Genomic DNA, 19,619 nt, shown 5'->3' with positions numbered 1-19,619 from the left:
AGTCCCAGCATGATGAAGATGCCCCAGAGCTGGTTGACCTTGACACATTCATGCAAGCCCTGCAGGAGCAGTTCAAGGATCCCATGGCAGCGCAATAGCTGAAGCTTGCATCTGTACCCTGAAGCAAGGGAAGTGACCGGTGACAGTACATTCAAGATTTCTGCTGGGTAGCCTGTCTCTTGGGAAAGTGGCCTGAACACTTGCTGGTCTACCACTCCCATGAAGGACTGAATAAGGAGCTATATCAGAACTGCCTGCAACCTGCAGGTATGGTACTTCATAGCTACTGAAGTAGAGATCGACCTAGTGGAATTCCACAAGCACAGGGTACCAGAGGGTTGGTCCCGGCACTCAGCTGAGAAGTAAACATTTAGGAGGAGGAAAGGAAATGCACTCCCAACTAAAGGGGGAGACCCCACCAGAGCATGGGAGGTTGCTTTCACTGCAGGAAAGAGGGGCATAAAGCAGTCAAGCAGTCAGTACCACGACCAATAATCATCTTCCCCCAGATCCAGTCAAATAAAGAGTACTCCACCAAAAACAAGGGAGAGAACTCACATGGGAACTCACAAGTCATAGAGTTCACCCCTCCATTCAGTAAGAAGGAAACTCTTGACTCCTGCCAAGATGGGACGAATCCTGTATGAGACTGAGAAAAAGACAACTTGATGCTAAGTGGCACCTGACAAGGTTCTGACTAATGAACCCAACCAATTCAGCACTCCGAGACTTTCAACTTTCTCAAATAACTTTTATTGAGTACATCATTTCGACACGGATGAAAACAAAACCAGGTCTAACTATTTCCTGTGCTTTCAGTATAACTAAAGAATAGACAACTCACTCCCTCATTGTCTCAGGTCACAGTGTCCAATTAGGTGTTGTGGTGCCTCACTGGCAACTCCCCTCAGTCTTTGGCCACCACCTGTTCAGATTACCCTGCTTCCCATGATCTATTGTTGTTGTCTTGTCTGAAATTCCAGATCTCCCCCCTCCCACGCTGTGTGGCAAGCTGAGAAACGGAAAGATGGCTGCAGCAAGCCTAATCAGTTTCAAAGTTGACAGTCGGATTCCCCTAGAAAGTGAGAATCATCTGGAAAACATCAAAAACACACACAGAGAGAGAAATCAGGCTCCCCTTATCCCTAGGAAGGTCATTTGGGTTTCTGGGGATAGTTCTTGTGAAACTTCCTGATCAACCAATCTGCCTTCATATTCTGTGCTTTCACCATCTAGCTTCTGATATTGGATATCTCTCCCATTGTATTCATTATTAGAATTTGCCTTTATATAACCTGGAATCCAGGTTCCTTTTTACCGCATAATGTGTCTCCCCTTCCACTACAATTGGATCTGGAGCTATCCTGGCTACTGGCCTCAGTTCTGACCCTACCACCGGTTTAAGCAAGCTGCAATGGAACACCCGGTTTATTTTTCCCTATAGCTGTGGCAGTTTTAACTCTACTGTCACTGGGTATGTTATTTTCACTATGGGAAAAGGTTCTATACATTTTGGACCCAGCTTTTGACACAGCAGCTTCAATTTTGTTGAAGGTATTTTGTGGAGACACTTTCTCTCCAATGTGAAACAGTCTCTGGGGCGACCGCCTCTTATCTGCCTGCACTTTTTGAGTGTCCGTTGCTCTAGCTAGTGCTCGTTTTAGATTTCCCCACATGCTCTGCAAAGAACCCACCCATTCTGTTAAGCTCACTGAGAAGGATTCCCAAGGGTATTCTGGCATGGGGACAAACTCCATCCCATGGGTATTTTGAATGGGGTATGCCCCATACTGCTGTGTATCACATTATTGTATGCAATCTCAGCAAACAGCAGGAGATCCGCCCAGGTAGACTGCTGACTAGTTGACATAGCATCTCAAGTACTGCTATATCATTGTTTTTGCTCATTCACTGGTTCCATTTGTACTTGGATGAAATGCAGAGCTAAGCTCTTGGGAGTATCCTATCAGCTTTACTATCCCCCTCCAAAACTTAACAGTGAATTGGTCCCTCAATTTGAGATAATTCTCTTTGGCTTCCTGTGCAATCAATAGATGTGCTGCAGGAATAGCATGGTCAGCCTCTGGACAGATGGAACGCTTTGGCAGGCTACGAAGTGGGTTTGTTTAGAAAAGAGGTCTATTACTGTCCAAATGACAGTGTTCCTCCCACTTTCAAGTAGCTCAACTATGAAATCCATTGCTATTTACTCCCAGGACCAGATCGCCTCTGAGACATACTGCAACAGCCCTGGGCCTTAAGATAACTTTTCTGAGAAAAAGTCTTTCCACACTCCATGAATTTATGTGGTTTCTCTCCTGTGTGGATCATGTTACAGGGAGTAAGGTCACTGCTTTGGGCAAATGTCTCCACATTCCATGCATTTAAATATTTTTTTCTGTGTAAACTCTTCTATGAACCTTAAGATGACTCTTTTGAGAAAATGCCTTTCCACATTCCGTGCATTTATATGGCTTCTCCCCTGTATGGATCCTTTTATGGGAAACAAGACCGCCACATTGAGCAAAGGCCTTTCCACACTCCATGCATTTGTATGGCTTCTCCCCCGTGTGGATCCTTTTATGGATCACAAGTTTACTCCTGTGAGCAAAGGCCTTCCCACACTCTATGCATTTATGTGATTTTTCTCCTGTGTGGATCATGTTATGGGAAGTAAGGTCACTGATTTGAGCAAAGGTCTTTTCACACTCCATGCATTTATATAGTCTTTCCCTTGTGTGAACTATTTTATGGACTGTAAGATGACTCTTCTGAGAAAAGGTCTTTCCACATTCCGTGCACTTGTATGGCTTCTCCCCAGAATGGATTCTTTTATGGGAAACAAGACTGCCACTTTGAGCAAAGGCCTTTCCACACTCCAGACATTTATATGGCCTCTCCCCTGTATGAATCCTCTTATGTTTAGTAAGTTGACTTCTATGAGCAAAGGTCTTTCCACACTCCATGCATTTATATGGCTTTTCCCTTGTGTGGATCCTTTTATGGATTGCAAGTTTACTTCTATGAGCAAAAGCCTTCCCACACTCCATGCATTTATGTGGTTTCTCTCCTCTGTGGATCATATTATGGGAAGGGAGAGGACTGCTGGAAGTGAAGGCCTTTCCACTTGCCATGCATTCATTTAACTTCTTCCCTATGTGGACTATGCTATGGGAAGTAAGATTACTCCTCTCTGCAAATGTTTTTCCACACTCCATGCATTTGTATGGCTTCTCCTCTGTGTGGATCATATTATGGGAAGTAAGGTCACTGCTTCGAGTAAAGGTATTTCCGCACTTCATGCATTTATATAGTCTTTCCCCTGTGTGAATTCTTTTATGGACTGTAAGATGACTCTTCTGAGCAAAGGCCTTTCCACACTCCGTGCATTTATGTGGTTTCTCTCCTGTATGGATCAAGTTATGAGAAGTAAGGTCATTGCTTCGAGCAAAGGTCTTTCCGCACTCCATGCATTTATATAGTCTTTCCCCTGTGTGAATTCTTTTATGGACTGTAAGATGACTCTTCTGAGAAAAGGTCTTTCCACACTCCGTGCATTTATGTGGTTTCTCTCCTGTATGGATCCTTTTATGGATCACAAGTTTACTCCTGTGAGTAAAGGTCTTTCCACACTCTGTGCATTTATGTGGTTTCTCTCCTGTGTGGATCATCCTATGGGAAGTAAGGGCATTGCTCCGAGTAAAGGTCTTTCCGCACTCCATGCATTTATATAGTCTTTCCCCTGTGTGAATTCTTTTATGGACTGTAAGATGACTATTCTGAGAAAAGGTCTTTCCACACTCCATGCATTTATGTGGTTTCTCTCCTGTATGGATCCTTTTATGGGTCACAAGTTTACTCCTGTGAGTAAAGGCCTTTCCACACTCTGTGCATTTATGTGGTTTCTCTCCTGTGTGGATCATCTTATGGGAAGTAAGGTCATTGCTCCGATCAAAGGTCTTTCCACACTCCATGCATTTATATTGTTTTTTCCCCGTGTGGATCCTTTTATGGTAAAAAAGACCACCCCGTGACCGAAAGCCTCTTCCACAATACACACATTTATATGGCATCTGTCCTGTGTGGATCATTTTATGGAAAGTAAATTGACTTCTTGTTTTGAAGGTTTTTCCACATTCCACACATTCATAACGCTTCTCTTGTAAGTGAATTTCTTTTGGAGATATAAGGGATCTATTTCCAGGAGAAAAAGTCCCAGTGTAATTTTTCCCATTATTTCTGCTTATAGTATCTTGTTTGTTTTGGATTCGATAGTGTTCATATTTCTTTTCCCGCCCTTCTTGAGCAAGAAAGTCTGGCATCAAATCATCAATGGAAGACGAACTTTCTTCATTCCAGTTGTTTAATGGGTTTCTTTCGTGTCTTTCTACTGCCTTTTGAATTCCAGACTTCTCCATTCCACCTTCAGCACTGATCACTTGGAACATTTCAAAGGAATCTTGATTCTCCTGCCCGTTATTACCTTCAAAGGAAAAGAAAAATGGCTAGTGAAGAACATCAAACTGTAGGAAGTCATATGAATCTTTATCTTAATTTTTGCAAAATTCCAATATATTGCACGTTTGCATGCTTACCATGACATGCTATAGAAATTATAATTTCTACATTGATAAGCCATAAAAGCTTTGGAAATATCTAGAAAACACCTCTTTCTCTACAATTATCCATAGGTACTCAAATCTCATCCAGACTCAGCTGTCATTTAAGGAATAATCAGGGGAAACATCCAGGCAGGTAAGCAGATAGCCTAACATTTATTGGAGTGGGTTAATTTCAACACTGAGAAGTAAAGCTATTTTGAAACAAGACCTTTTTTTCCTATCCAAACTACATTCTCTTTACTATTCATTTTCTCTTGCCAAAATTACATAGCTGCAGAGAGAGAAAAAAATCAGGAATTCTATTAACTCTCAACACTATGCTTTCAATGGAAAAACAGCATGATTTAACACAATGGTGATGCAACGTATGTGCTTGGAATGTCCAAAAGTTTAGAAAATACTTTTCTCTGCTAGTGTAACATACATGACCTCTGCCCCTCCATCAAGAGAAAATTATCTCCCCCATCTAGGCCAGTGGTGGGATTCATTTTTTTTACTACCAGTTCTGTAGGTGTGACTTGGTGGGCATGCTGGGCGTGGCAGGGGAAGAGTAATGCAAAATCCCCATTCCCTCCCGATCAGCTGGGACTCGGGAGGCAGTGAATAGTTGGGGGCGGGGCCAGTCAGAGGTAGTATTTACTGGTTCTCCGAACTACTTAAAATTTCTGCTACCAGTTCTCCAGAACTGGCCAGAACCTGCTGAATATCACATCCGATCTAGGCCACTCTAAACAGTGGTACTCAGCAGCGGCCCCAAACCTGGGCTTGAAAAAAAGGCCCGTGCTTCAACTTCACCCCTACAATCAGTGATTCACCTCAAAAAAAGCTGTGATTGTCCTACTACCCAATGCTCTCCAAGGTCTGCTACATCTTGCTTTACTTTCAGATAGTGTTCTCTTTTTGTTGACAAGGCTATACAGACTGTCCAAGGCTGCTCTGAGTCCCATTGCAGAAGGCCTTTGTTCGCTTTGGAGAATGGTCTTCTATGGCCTCTGCAGCCTCCAAAGCAGAATTAAAGGCAGGGGTGGGTTTTGGCTGCTGCTACTCCCGGTTCGCTCAGGGACGCGGCCCGCAAGCACACTTGGTGTGCGCTATATGCGCCTACACAGTACTGGGGAAAATGCTTCTGTGCATGCTCAGAAGCAACAAACAAGATGGCGCTGCCGATAGAACCAGTTCAGGAGCATGGCGGGCTGAGTTACTATCTATTCAACCGAACCGGTCCGAACCAGGAGGAACCCACCTCTGATTAAAGGCACTCCCTTTAATCCCATGATTTTTGGAGGCTTCAAAGGCAATGTGTGTGATGTCTCCCCCCGGGACGCTTCCCCAGATACCTCTCTAGATGTCAGCTTGGAGGAAGATGAACCAGTTCATGGCGCATGAAGAGGGGAGTGGGTTAATGGCTCCAAGCAGCTGCCTGAGAGTGATTTGGCTGAAGCACAGCTGCAGCAGGACAGCTCTGGGGCTTCAGGTGAGGAAAGCATGCCGCTGCAGCTGGTCAGTGATGAGGAAGAGGAACTGCCTTCTACACCTGATCCAAGAACAGGTAGGGCAGAGAAAAGCAGAAGCAGAGAAGGACAGCCAGATAACTCATGAGGAGAAAGCCTCACCATCTTGATGAGAAGCTGGTTACTGAGCTCGGCAGAGAGATGGAGATGATGCTGGGAACATGTTCATTTCCTAACTGTGCATTTTCTTGCCTTGCTTTGGATTGACATCATACGGTATCTTTGTTTTGGATCGTGCCTTGTGAACTCTGGACTTTTCTTTCCTTGTGAACCTTCTTATTGTGAAACCCTAATTTCACATAGCTCAAAGGTGCTTTTTCAAGAGGCAACTGGAAATGACTGTGCAGGCAAAAAGTCCGCTCTTTTTAGAACAAGACACTGCAAGGACAACTCTTGGGGGGGGGTGTCTGATTAACCCTCTTAGTAACCTGCCAGACTTACAACAAGCTGATATTATCCGAACACTGGACAACTTGAGAGGAACTAGTGGCTACACATAAATCCAGATCCCTATACCATCAATATAGGATCTCCTGGAGCAGATTAAAATCCCTCTGTCCTGCCCTGTCAAAGTACTACAACATGCAGAAACTTCCAAGAAGAATAAACCAAATTCTGCTTATATACAAGACAGTTTTGACTGCTTAGAGTCCCAGGAATTACAATCTGAGCCAAGCAGTGACCTGCTCCAGACACATAACATAGACTTTTGTCACTTAATACATCCCTTATGGACTAGAAAAGAGTTGATGTAATTCCCATCTTCAAAAAAAAGATGGGGGGGAATAGATCCAGGATACTACAGACCTATCAGCCTGACCTCAATACCTGTGAAGAGTCTAGAAAAGATAATCAAGCAATGAATTATTGAACACCTAGAGGCAAGGTCCTAACCAAAAACCAGCATTGCTTAATCAAAAGTTTATCATGCCAGACAAATCTTATTGTATTCTTTGACAAAGTGACAAAATTAGTGACTAGAGGAATGTTGTGAATATAATTTACTTGGACTTCAGTAAGGCATTTGATAAAATAGACCAGAATTATTACTTGATCAGATAGAAAAATGTGGGTTAGACAGCATCACCAAATGGATTCGTAACTGGCTGACCAACTACATTCGAAGTGTAATCCTCAATGGAACGAGATCTACATGGAGGGAAGTATGCACTCCTCAGTTCTACCCAGAAACACCATCTTGTGCCACTCCGCACACCCTCTCCAATTAGCGAGATATCTCAGTCACATAACAATCCCAAAATTCAGATGGGCCCTTTCTTTATCCAGATTCATTGCCCTTTCAACAGCTGTTACTCAAGAAAGGTTGCAATAAATTCCCTTCAAACAAAGATTGTATCCAGCCGGTGGTGGAATAACTGAATCATTGGAACATGTTAAGCTCCATCTATGCAGGAGCGTAGGAGGAGTTATTATTTCCATTTAAAATAAATGGAGACAAAATCATTTATTTTATTAAATACCCTGCAAATCAGCCTGATTTGTTTTCTCTTAACGTGCTATTATCAGATCAATCTGACTCCATCTCTTTGCCCATAGCGAAGTACCATCACCTCTTTCCATCTTGGAGCAGCAGAAGGCCAGATGTTTTCCTTCGCTATTTGCAGAAATGACATCTTGACTGGAGATTTTTTACTTAAGAAATAACTGATAGCATGTAATTATAGAGTATCTTCCTGAACACTCTATTGGAGTGTAGCAAATTCTTACCCAGAGAGGCGATGTTCCTATGATTTTCAAGCATGACTTCCGAATGCAGTGCTTTCTGATCAGGATCCAGATGAGACCACTCCTCCTTAGAGAAATACACAGTCACCTCCTCAAAGGACACAAGGCCCTCCTGAACAAGGAAAAACAGAAAAGGGCAAAGAGCATTTGTTTGGTTTGTTTGTTCCATTGTTTACAAATTCCCAAAGCAAAGATATTTGCTAACTTAAAAGGCTGTGCTTGATATGAATCCAAGGTTTAATGGGGAGAAGACAAAACAGAGGAAATTCCCCAGGAAGGACATTCCTCGGCCTTTCAAGAGCTGGATTGTTTTGTTTCCAAATCCTGGCACAAATCAGAGGATTGAAAACTATTTTGCAGGCCAAAACTGCCTTGATGATATGCTCCTTCTTAACTTAGAGCAGGGGTGTCCAAACTTGGGAACTTTAAGACTTGTGGACTTCAACTCCCAGAATTCCCCAGCCGGATGGGGAATTCTGGGAGTTGAAGTCCACAAGTCTTAAAGTTCCCAAGTTTGGACACCCCTGACTTAGAGACTTTCCCATCTGGCCATTGTCATTGGATTTTAACAATCTGCATTATCTTTTAATCTGATGCACTCATTTTTTAATCACAAGTTACAAACAAGGCTTTTTAAAAATTGTAATGCTACAGTGTGACCATTTAGTTATTTTTTTAATAAGCCTTGTACAATTCCAGGTCAAAGAATAATAAAAAAGCATGGATCTGTTTACCAGTTGCTGCCACTGTGATGCGTTTATTCCTACATTCCTATTTCTTGAAGGATTTTTTTTTAAATTACTTCTTGTAAATTAATAGTAGGATGAGTACCCAGCAGTGGAAGTTAACTAGTGGTCTTTTTAAAAAAGATTTCCTAAGCAATTTCCTAAGGTGGCTCAGTGGTTAAGACGCCGAGCTTGTCGATCAGAAAGGTCGGCAGGTCGGCGGTTCAAATCCCTAGCTCCGCGTCACAGAGCGCCCTAGAGTCAGGAACGACTAGCACTTATGTGTGAGGGGAACCTTTCCCTTTCCCTTTAAGCAAAATCTGAGGGTAGAAATGACAAAACATTGTGTCCCAACCACAGTCTTCAGAGAAGCTAACCTGCTGAGACCAACCTGAACCTGCTATTGTCCTTTCCACATTGCTCAGAAATATGAAAAATAACACAGCCCAAACGGGGTGTGGGTGGGTGGAGGGGATGGAATGATGGAGTGTTTTGCACATCAGCTTGACTTCCTGATGAAAAGGCAGAATACAAATCTATCTCACCTTTACTTGATTTGGAGGTTCAACCACTGTTTCAGCTCCGTCACAAGGACCAGAAAACGTCACTCTATGATTCTCTGTGAAGGAGACAGAATTTTAAAATGAATAAATAACAAAATAAGACAAGGTATATTCTACCAAAGGGAAGACAAAGAGAAGGTGAGAGAGCCAGGATCACTCTGTATAATTGGCGGGTGGGAGGGGAGGGGAGAGGACCTTCAATTACCTTCCAAGGTGTGCTGACTTGGATCTTCCTGAGGGATCCTCCAGAAAAACATCTCCTGAGGGGGATTTGATGGAATCCTCTTTCCCTCAGGATTGCTGATCCCCACAGGGAAGGACTACAAATAGACAGAAGGAGAAAAGAAGAATGAACAGACATCACTCAATAAGAAATGGTTTCTTGTTCTCGGAACACAAGCTCAAAACTGCCAATATCCATCAGTGACATGCAGTGAGAAAGCAGTGGAACAATGTCCTACAACCGTGATGGCGAACCTATGGCAAGGGAGCCACAGGTAGCACGCGAAGCCATATTTGCTGGCCCACCACCTTTCAGCTCTGGTGCACATACGCGCACTGGCCAGCTGATTTTCGCCCTTCCGGAGGGCCAGGGGAGGTCATTTTCGCCCTCCCCAGGCTCAGGAAAGCCTCCGGAGCCTGGGCAAGGGTCATGCGCACATGCGCAGGTGGGCAGGGTGAATCAAATTGGTGTGAGCACATACGCATGTGCGATAGCGTGCATGTGAGCAATTTTGGCACGCCGTTAAAGAAAGGTTCACCACCACAAGCATTAGTTAAACATCTCAGAATCCAAAAAGATCTTTTTTAATTTTTAAAATTGTTTTAATAAAACAAAAACACAAAAAAAGAATCATCCTTCATTACATCTTGTAGAAAGCGTGTCGATTGGTTACAAATAGATTTCGTACATTACTACCACAATCATTATTTATACTTCCTTCACATTGAATTGTACATTTTAAATCAAAAATCTTTATGTATTTTACTATTAATGTACCACCATTCTCATTTAACTAGAATTATTTAAACGTGCTTTTATCTGGAGTCATTTGTATTTAAAGACACAACCACCTACTGGCATTCATTAACTATTCCAATAAACCTCCAATAGTTACCCTCTTATAACATATTCTGAAAAAAAATCAATTAATAAACATTATCCATTAACATTTCCTTCTTATTATTATTATTATAATTAGCTAAAAATTATTTACTATTTATATCACATCTCCTCTCATCAGACCCAGGAAAGATTACATCTTTATAACAAAATCTAAACAAAAATTTGTTAATAATATTTATAGGTACCCAAGAATGAATCCAAAAAGATCTTGACAAACTTGAACAATGGACTCCATCCAACAGAATGATTTTCAATGTGGATAAAAGCAAAATTTTTACATTTAGGCAGGATAAATCAAAGGTGCAGATTAGGCAATGTCAGGGTGGAATTTCAGCCCTGTTCCCCTCCTGGGGTAATTGTATTTAATGAGGGATGAACCGTGGTTTTTCCTTGAAGCATACTTCATAATTAAGAAAAATAAACCCGAGATATATTCTAAGAAACACATTTTATTGTAAAGAAAATGAAAACAAAATGTACTAGCCAATGATTACATTTTGGCAGTGTTCCTGCCTACCTTCTTGGCAGGCGAACGAAGAAAAAAAATGTGGAAAAGAATGTGGACATGCGTAGTGAGCTTAGTGATAAGAGTCAGATCAGTCTACCGTATGTCTTAGAGTTTAAGCACAGCTGGCAAACAAAAAAAATGCAGTGAGAGGCGAGACCTGCCTCAAAAATAGTGAGTGACTCGAATATGAGCCAGCAGCGTGCAGCCGCCGCCAAAAAAGCTAATGCAGTCCTGGGTTGCATAAACAGAGGCATAGAATCAAGATCTCGTGAAGTACTAGTACCACTTTATTAGGCACCTGAGGGTAGAACAAGAAGCAATGGGTGGAAACTAATCAAGGAGAGAAGCAACTTAGAACTGAGGAGAAATTTCCTGACAGTTAGAACAATTAATCAGTGGAACAGAAGTTGCCTCCAGAAGTTGTGAATGCCCCAACACTGGAAGTCTTTAAGAAGATGTTGGATAGCCATTTGTCTGAAACAGTATAGGGTTTCCTGCCTAGGCAGGGGGTTGGACTAGAAGACCTCCAAGGTCCCTTCCAACTCTACTATTGTATTGTATTATTGTATTGTATAAAACCCTAGTAAGACCACACCTGGAACACTGCAACCAATTTCAGTCACCCTACTACAAAAAAGATGCTGAGACTTTGGAAAAAGTTCAAAGAAGAACAACTAAGATGATCAAAGGCCCGGAGACTAAAGCATATGAAGAATGACTGCAGGATTTGGGTTTGGCTAATCTAAAGAAAAGAAGAATTAGGGGTGACATGATAGCAGTCTTCCAGTATTTGAGGGGCTGCCACAAAGAAGGGGGGGTGGGTCAAATTATTCTCCAAAGCACCATAAGGCAGGACAAGAAACAATGGTTGGAAACTAATCAAAGAGAGAAGCAACCTGGAATTAAGGAGAAACTTATTAACACTGAGGACAATTAACCAGTGGAACAGAAGTTGCCTCCAGAAATCATGGGCAATCCAACACTGGATGTTTTTAAGAAGAGTCTAGACAGTCACTTATCTAAAAAGGTGCAAGTTCTCCTGCTTGAGCAGGAGGCTGGACTAGAAGACCTCCAAGGTCCCTTCCAGCTCATTCTGTTCTATTCTATCTTCACATACTATGAATATACTAGAGAGCTGGTAGGGAAAGGTGAAGAGTTCAAACCCAATCTTTATTCCCTAAAACTATCCTGGAGTTCCAAAATAAAGGCGTCTTACCTGCAACTCGACCTGCTCTTTCTTCTCCTCCGCCTGGCTCAGGAGGAAGCCTTCTGCAAGGGCCACCGCCTGGCAGCTTGTCTCTGCTCCACACTCCCGTATCCAGGCCTCCATCTCTGGGGGCAGGAGAGCCAGGAGCTGCTCCAGAACAACCAGGTCCAGGATCTGGGCTTTGGTGTGCTTATCTGGTCTCAGCCATTGCCTAGAAAAGTCATGGAGTTGATTGCAAAGCCTTAGGGCACCCTCAGCCTCCTGGTAGCTTGTGAAGTCCCAAGGCTGATCTTCTGAATGGATGATAGTTTCCTCCTCCAGGAGCTTCTGCCCAGCACTTGCCCAGATTTCCCCACAGTTCCCAGGCTGAACAGCAGAAGGACATTTTTCATTCCCCACGCTTGCTAAGTGTTGGGTCTCCATTCTTTCTCTATCCGGTGAGGCAACTCCCAAAGGGGCCGATCCTGTCGCTCTCCAAATGCCTTTTCATTCATAAGATCATTTCTGTTTCCATAGGAGTGGCAACAGCAGCCATTCATTCATTCGGTCCCTTTTAGCTGAAATATAATTTTTGGCTGTATCTGAAGACATGCAAACACTTTCCAGTTCATGTATCTGAAATGGAAAATTAGAGTATAGCATACGATATAGTATATAGTACGTATATTAGGATTAGTAATAGTATTGGTGGAGATGATGGGACAGAGACTGGAATTTAAACCAGAACTATTTCTACTAGGAATTATAACCGAAGGCACACGTACCCACAGAAAGGATTCTGCGTGCCACCTCTGGCACAGCTGCCATAGGCTCGCCGTCACAGTTAGAGCGCATAGAATAGCAATGAATAGTAAAGTATATCATGTATTTAATATATTCGTATGTGGCTGTGATGGTGAACGTGTGGGACACATTCCACAGGCCAGCTGATTTTCAGGTCTTTGCTGTGCATGCAGGAGATGTGCGCGCATGTCTGGGGCAGCCGGGTCACATGCACAGGGGGGCGGGAAGGAGCACAGGGTGGGTGGATGCAGCGTTGTGTCCGTCCCCCCCGGTGCCCCATTTTGGGTGCAAAGAGGCTTCAGAGAGGCCTGCTAGGCCCAAAGCGGGATGCGAGGTGCGCACATGTGCGGGGTGCATGGGGAGCATGGTGGTGGGGAGTGGCATGCATGTGCAGGTGGCAGGGGAAGCACATGGGGGGTTACGTGGGCATGCACAGGGGCCGAGGCACATTGCATTATGGCTGCGGGCAGAAAGCACGTGACGACCAAAAGGTTAGCCATGGCTGGTACATGTATATATAGTTAGCATAAAGTCTTAGTATAGTACAGCGATGGCGAACCTTTTTTGGCTCGCGTGCCACAAGTGGGGGGAGTGCAAGGGGGTTGTGTGCGGGCATGCCGCACCCATAATGCAACGTGTGACCCTCCAGTGCGCATGTGCGCACAACACTCGACCCCCCCATTTTTACATGCTTTTTTCACCCTCCCCAGACTCCAGAGGCTTTATAGGAGCCTGGGGAGGGCGAAAAGAGCCTCCCCCGCCCCCCCAGAGGCCCTCCGGAGGCTTCAGGGACTTTCCGGAGGCTTCCCTGAAGCCTTTGGAACGCTTAAAATGACCCTTCGAGCAAACCGGAAGTCACTTCCGGTTTGCTCGGAGGGTTGTTTTAAGCACTCCGAAGGCATCAGGGAAGCCTCCGGACGGTCCCTGAATCCTTTGGAACGCTTAAAACCACCCTCTGAGCAAACCAGAAGTGACTTCCGGTTTGCTCGGAGGGTTGTTTTAAGTGTTCCAAAGGCTTCAGGGAAGCCTCGGGACAGTCCCTGAAGCCTCCGGAGGGCCTCCGGAGGGGTGGGGGAGGCTCTTTTCGCCCTCCCCAGGCTCCTATAAAGCCTCTGGGAGGGCGAAAAATGGCTTTTAAAAAGGTGAACTCAGCTGGCCAGCGCACGCATGCACGCTGGCCAGCTGACAGGGCAGAGCCTCACGTGCTCTGACAAATGGCTCTGCATGTCACCTGTGGCACACGTGCCATAGGTTCGCCATCACTGGTATAGTATGAAGGATCAGATGGTGGAATGTACGTCCAGATGAGGCCCTGGGGATCAGAGGAAGGGTCATATGTGATGATAAGACCCAGGTGTGGATGGAATGGACAGGAGAATGAGGAATGTGAATTCTGATAAAACATTTTCTCTCATCTTCATTTCTTTGCCTTGACAATTAAGAACTTTGCTCCTTTCCTGTCTCTCTCACTGAAGAGGGAGGGCGGGTCTGCCTCAGATACAACTGTTTGTTCTTTTATTCTGCTCTGCAAGAAGAAGGAAGTGGGGGGGGGGTGCACATTAACAGCGAGAAAAAACGTTAGTGCCTTAAAACCACTAGCCAGGATATTAGGAACAAGAACAGCTCGCTTACAAGAAAAAAACCCAAAACCCACAAAGAGGTGGCATACTTTGCAAGATACCTGGGGTGAAAAACACGTGACGTGAAATCCAAATAACCAACTAAGATGATCCGTTATGCATGCATTAGTAGGGGAAGGGCGAAGGGTTGATGGCGACCATCCGTTGACGATAAAAACGGCTGTAAGATCCTACTCTTGGCCCTTGGCTAGCTTTTCAAACCAGGGTCCTTATATCTTGGTACCAAAATAAAAGTGTCATTCTGTATCACACCTTTTGTCCGGTGACTTATCGGCTTCGACGCCAAGCAAGAGCCCAGTTTTGGGGTCAACAGGGGCACACTGCATTATGGGTGCGGGCACACCTGCGCCCGCTTTCAGCACGCGACGACCAAAAAGTTAGCCATGCCTGATACATGGTATATAGTTAGCATAAAGTCTTGGTATATAGTATGTTGCATAGCATAGATAGACTAAATACAATAAAATGCAAGAATTAAAACCCTGCCAAACTCTGAAAGTAGATGAACAAACCGTGAAATGAACCAATGAAAAGCCAGGAAATGATCCTCTTTCCCTTCTTCGAGGTGTCCTTTGGAGATCCGAGTCTCCCTCTGACACGCAGGCAGGTTCACACAACCCCGTGCACGGAACCCTAACCGAGCAGCCAAAGGGCTATAAGGTGATGCGGTCTCTGGTGCGAATCCTGACTCGTCTCCTGCTTGGGCCCCCGCAGGCCGACCCTCATCATCCCCCCAGACTCGGGCTCTTCCCCAGACACGGGACTGGAAGACAGCCCCGGATCCTCGCCGCCTTCCTGGAATCTCCGCTTCTTCCGCTTAACCCTGCATGGAGAGGCCGGCTGGGGAGCATGGGACCCGGGGTTGAAGCCGGAGGAGGGCCGGGCGCGGGTCTCTCTGTCCTCCGCCTCCCTTTGCCCGGGAAGAGCCCCCAACTCACCCGGGCCACGTCTGTATCTCCCCCCGCCAGACTCTCCCGCAGCCCCTCCGCCTCCTGCGGAGCTCCAGGGGTTAAGGAGAGTGAGTGCAAGGTCCTAGAGAGGCAAGCGTTTGTGACGTCACGCCTCCTCTGGAAAGCCAGCTGTGACGCTCGCCCTCTAGCGGCCCAATGGAGAAGCGCGTAACTTTACCTTGTCTCGGCGGAGGGTCGCCCCCTGGTGGATTCTGCGCGCCACATAGGATTCCCCAAAAGGGCGGGAAAGAGGAGCGCGTCTGAGGGGAAGACTGAGGGAAGGGTTGCTGAGGGTATGGGAGTAGGAGAGAAAACCCCTCCCTGTCTAAGAATTCCCGTCAAAACAGGCCAGTTGGGCCTCTGGGTCAGCCTGCACTCCGGCCAGCCTCTTGGCTGCCTTTTCTGAAGGGACTCGACTCATCTCCTCCTTCACTGACTGAGGCGAAGGACCAGACAAAGTCCTTCTGCTCATCCCAGGTTCAAGGAGGGAACCAGGGTGCGGCTTCCCAGCCTTTCCCCAGGACCGCAAAAGGGGGGTCTTCCCACAGAAAAGATGGGAGACCTTGCAGGGACAGAGGTGCAAGAGGGGCTAAGACGCAGCATTTGCACTGTGTGCTGGATTAGAGCAGTGTTTGTCAAAGTTGGCTATTTTGAAGCCCAGGAGGTGACGTCTTAAACTGGCCAAGTTTGACAAAGCCTACATTAGGCTAAGAATTGGGAAAGGTGTTGCATGAATCAGGAGATCGTGTTCAGCTATCCACGTTCGTTCATTCGAGTATTAGCGCAATACGTACCGGATGGCGGTTTGTTACTTTTGGAGCTTCTGAAGTTACCATGGGGAATTTGGCAGGTGACTAGAAGTTCAAATGTTGATTTATTTACTTAGGCATTCGATTTATACAGCCCTCCTCTCAATTGCCATTTGTAACCGAATGCATTTAAAGGATGGTTCTTAACTCTCCGTATGGCCATAGAAATTATTAGAATACCTAACTTGGAAATAGGCATTCACATTTTTATTTCTGTGGTATTTTGAGTCAGGGTAGTAGAGACAGAATAGTAGAATAACGGAAGGGGCCTTGGAGGTCTTCTAGTCTAACCTCCTGCTATGAGTGCGTGTAGATAGGTAGGTAGGTGGAGAGAGAGAGAGAGAGAAATACAGTAGATAGATGGGGGGGAGAGAGAGAGGGAGAATAGGTAGGTGGAGGGATAGAGAGAAAAATAGAGAGAGAAATACAGTAGATAGGTAGGTAGTGCCTAAAACTCATCAACCACTCTGGTTGCAGGGCTGAATGGAGGATTGTTTCCTCCAGGATCTTCTGCCCAGCTCTTGCACAGATCTCCCCACAGCTCCCAGGCAGAACACAAACAGCAGAAGAGCCTTTTGGAGTGGCTTCACTTGCTAAAAGTTGTGTCTCCATTCTGTCTCTGGCCTGCAAGACAACTCCAAACAAGCCCAAGGAATCTTGTGGATCTCCAACTGTGTTTCATTCATAGGATGCTTTTTGTTTTGCAGGAATGACCTCACAGGTTATTCTGCTCTCTTCGCCCAAGAGATACAATACAATAGCAGAGTTGGAAGGGACCTTGGAGGTCTTCTAGTCCAACCCCCTGCCTAGGTAGGAAACCCTATACCATTTCAGACAGATGGCTATCCAACATCTTCTTAAAGACTTCCAGTGTTGGGGCATTCACAACTTCTGGAGGCAACTTCTGTTCCACTGATTAATTGTTCTATCTGTCAGGAAGTTTATCCACAGTTCTAAGTTGCTTCTCTCCTTGATTAGTTTCCACCCATTGCTTCTTGTTCTACCTTCAGGTGCCTTGGAAAATAGTTTGACTCATTCTTCTTTGTGGCAACCCCTGAGATATTGGAACACTGCTATCATGTCTCCCCTAGTCCTTCTTTCTTTTAAGCTAGACATACCTAGTTCCTGCAACCGTTCTTCATGTTTTAGTCTCCAGTCCCCTAATCATCTTTGTTGCTCTTCTCTGCACTCTTTCTAGAGTCTCCACATCTTTTTTACATCGTGGTGACCAGAACTGAATGCAGTATTCCAAGTGTGGCCTTACCAAGGCATTATAAAGTGGTATTAACATTTCACGTGATCTTGATTCTATCCCTCTGTTGATGCAGCCTAGAACTGTGTTGGCTTTTTTGGCAGCTGCTGCACACTGCTGGCTCCTATTTAAATGGTTGTCCATTAGGACTCCAAGATCCCTTTCACAGTTACTACTGTTGAGCAAGGTACCACCTATACTGTACCTGTGCATTTCGGTCTTGTTGCCTAAATGTAGAACCTTACTCTTTTCACCATTGAATTTCATTTTATTAGATAGTGCCCAATGTTCAAGTTGGTCAAGATCCTTCTGTATCTTTAGCCTATCTTCTAGAGTGTTGGCTATTCCTGCCAGCTTGGTGTCATCTGCAAATTTGATGAGTTCCCCATTTATTCCCTCATCCAAATCATTGCTGAAGATGTTGAAGAGTACTGGGCCGAAAACAGAGCCTTGGGGTACCCCACTACAAACGTCCCTCCATGTACTGTAGATGCAGTTCCATTGAGGACTACACGTTGAGTGCCGTTGGTCAGCCAGTTACGAATCCATCTGGTGGTGATGCTTTTGCCTTGAAAACACTAGAAATGGCTTTGAGTTTGTGTATCTGAGATGGAAAGAAAAATAAATTCCAACAATTACAAAGTGGAATTCAGCAACTGAACAACCTTCATCCAACCTGCCCGGTCATCCCAGCGCAGGGCCGAGGTCCACCCACCCACCCCAAAGCAGGGCTGGGAAGCAGGCAGCTGGAGAGGCAGCCCCGCTTCTCTCATCCTCAGGATACAGGATTGGGCCCTCAGGGAGCCGGGTGCGAATCCTGCCTCCTCTTCGCCCGGCTTCCCTCCTCTCCTGCTGGACCTCCGCTTCCCCATGCATGGAGAGGGCGGATGGGAAACATGGGACCTGGGGCTGAAACCGGAGGAGCGCACGAGGGTAGCTCCCTCCTCTGCCTCCCTTTGCACGGGAGGAGCCCCCAACTCACTTGGGGCACACCTGGATCCCCCCCGCCCGCCAGACTCTACCGCAGTCTGCGGAGCCCGTGGGGTTAAGGCGAGAGAGTGTGCATCCTAGAGCGGCACCACTTTGTAATGTTACTGTTCACAGCTGCTTGTACAAAAGCAGCTGTGCCTTTCGACCTCCAGTGGTCCAATGGGGGAGCGCCTGAGGTTCCCTTTTCTTGGCAGAAGGCGCCCCTAGTGGATTTTGCTTAAATTTACAGGCTTCCCTGCAAATCACGGGAAAGAGGAGCGCATCTGAGGGAAGGGCAGGAATGATGACCATGGGAGTAGGAGGAAAGGCCCTTCTCAATGCCTCCCTGCCCAAGAAAAGCTTTGCGGTCTCCATCTGCCTCTCCTTCCTATCCAAGAAACCTGTTTGTGGAGATGGAGAAAAAAAAATATCTTTGGAGGATTTGAACTCGCTTCCCTCAAGAACAGCCGCCCTGAAGGCTGAGCAGAGATTGGAAGAGGCTTCAAAAGGGGACCAATCTAAACTATGACGGGGAAAAAAACATTTTTACATAGGGATTGAGTGGAAAATTCACCTCAACAAATGTGACTAGGAAGCTTAAGCCCTTCGGAGAATTTAACACAGAGATTAGACTATAAATAAAAAGGGAGCCGGGTGCAAATTCTGCCTCCTCATCGCCCAGCTTCTCTCCACTCCTGCTGGGCCTCCACAAGGCCAACCCTCTCCCTCCACTTGGGCTTTTCCTCGGAGAAGAGGCAGGAAGGGATCCCCGGCACCTTCCAGGCACCCCTGCTTCCCCTTCATGCAGAGGGTGGGTGGAGAAGGTGGATTATGAAAAAGGAATATAAATCTACACACACACACACACACACACACCTGCCTAACATGTAAAAACAGCCCAGGTTCAAATCCCATTAAGGGTATGGCTAGCTAATGAGAGCCAAATAGCTTGAGATAGATCTATACTAGTCTCCCTTTATTTATTTATCAGCACAAATGCACACATATTCCTCCGGTCTGACACGCAATCTTTAATGAGAAATATTTGAAAAAAACAGCTTTAACCAAGCAGGAGGCTCTGAAACCCTGAAATATGCCCACTCCCAAGGTTGTCCAAACACTTTCATGTGTTAGTAAGTTTTAATGCAATGAAGAGAAAGTTAATTTTATGAAAGTTTAGCTAGTAACCACACCATTGACATTTAATT

General features: G+C 45.4%; 2 protein-coding genes across 3 annotated transcripts in view; both read right to left on the bottom strand.

Moving 5' to 3' along the window:
- The window catches only part of LOC309391935 (uncharacterized protein), a 51,840-nt gene that overhangs the window by 13,897 nt on the left and 18,324 nt on the right, over window positions 1-19,619 (bottom strand). Inside the window, exon 1 of one of the 2 annotated variants that reach the window (XM_081952799.1) lies at window positions 15,370-15,412. The exons of the other annotated variant lie outside the window; for it this stretch is intronic. The gene's annotated coding sequence lies outside the window, so the exon portion shown is untranslated. Of the gene's footprint in view, window positions 1-15,369; window positions 15,413-19,619 lie in introns of those variants that run through there. 2 annotated transcript variants of the gene reach the window in all.
- LOC309391231 (uncharacterized protein) lies at window positions 693-15,105 on the bottom strand. Its single transcript, XM_081951454.1, has 6 exons — window positions 14,944-15,105; window positions 12,018-12,623; window positions 9,373-9,487; window positions 9,150-9,223; window positions 7,862-7,991; window positions 693-4,483 (listed from the first exon to the last, which is right to left on the bottom strand). Exons 2-6 carry the CDS (start codon window positions 12,429-12,431, stop codon window positions 2,385-2,387), a joined length of 2,832 nt encoding a protein of 943 aa, XP_081807580.1. The 5' UTR covers window positions 12,432-12,623; window positions 14,944-15,105; the 3' UTR covers window positions 693-2,384.

This window comes from Natrix helvetica (assembly GCF_964273705.1).
Source record: "Natrix helvetica genome assembly, chromosome: 1".
NCBI classification, from domain to species: Eukaryota; Metazoa; Chordata; class Lepidosauria; order Squamata; family Natricidae; genus Natrix; species Natrix helvetica.
The sequence above is the reverse complement of the archived record's forward strand: the minus strand, read 5'-3'. Positions and strand labels throughout refer to the sequence as shown.

Excerpts from the sequence above, each read along its gene's own strand:
- LOC309391231 (XM_081951454.1), bottom strand. The coding sequence starts at position 12,431 with ATGGAGACCCAACACTTAGCAAGCGTGGGGAATGAAAAATGTCCTTCT. Across the intron at positions 9,488-12,017 it reads AAGAGCAGGTCGAGTTGCAG|TCCTTCCCTGTGGGGATCAG; the intron begins GTAAGACGCCTT and ends GTCTATTTGTAG. Across the intron at positions 9,224-9,372 it reads AAGTCAGCACACCTTGGAAG|AGAATCATAGAGTGACGTTT; the intron begins GTAATTGAAGGT and ends TCTCCTTCACAG.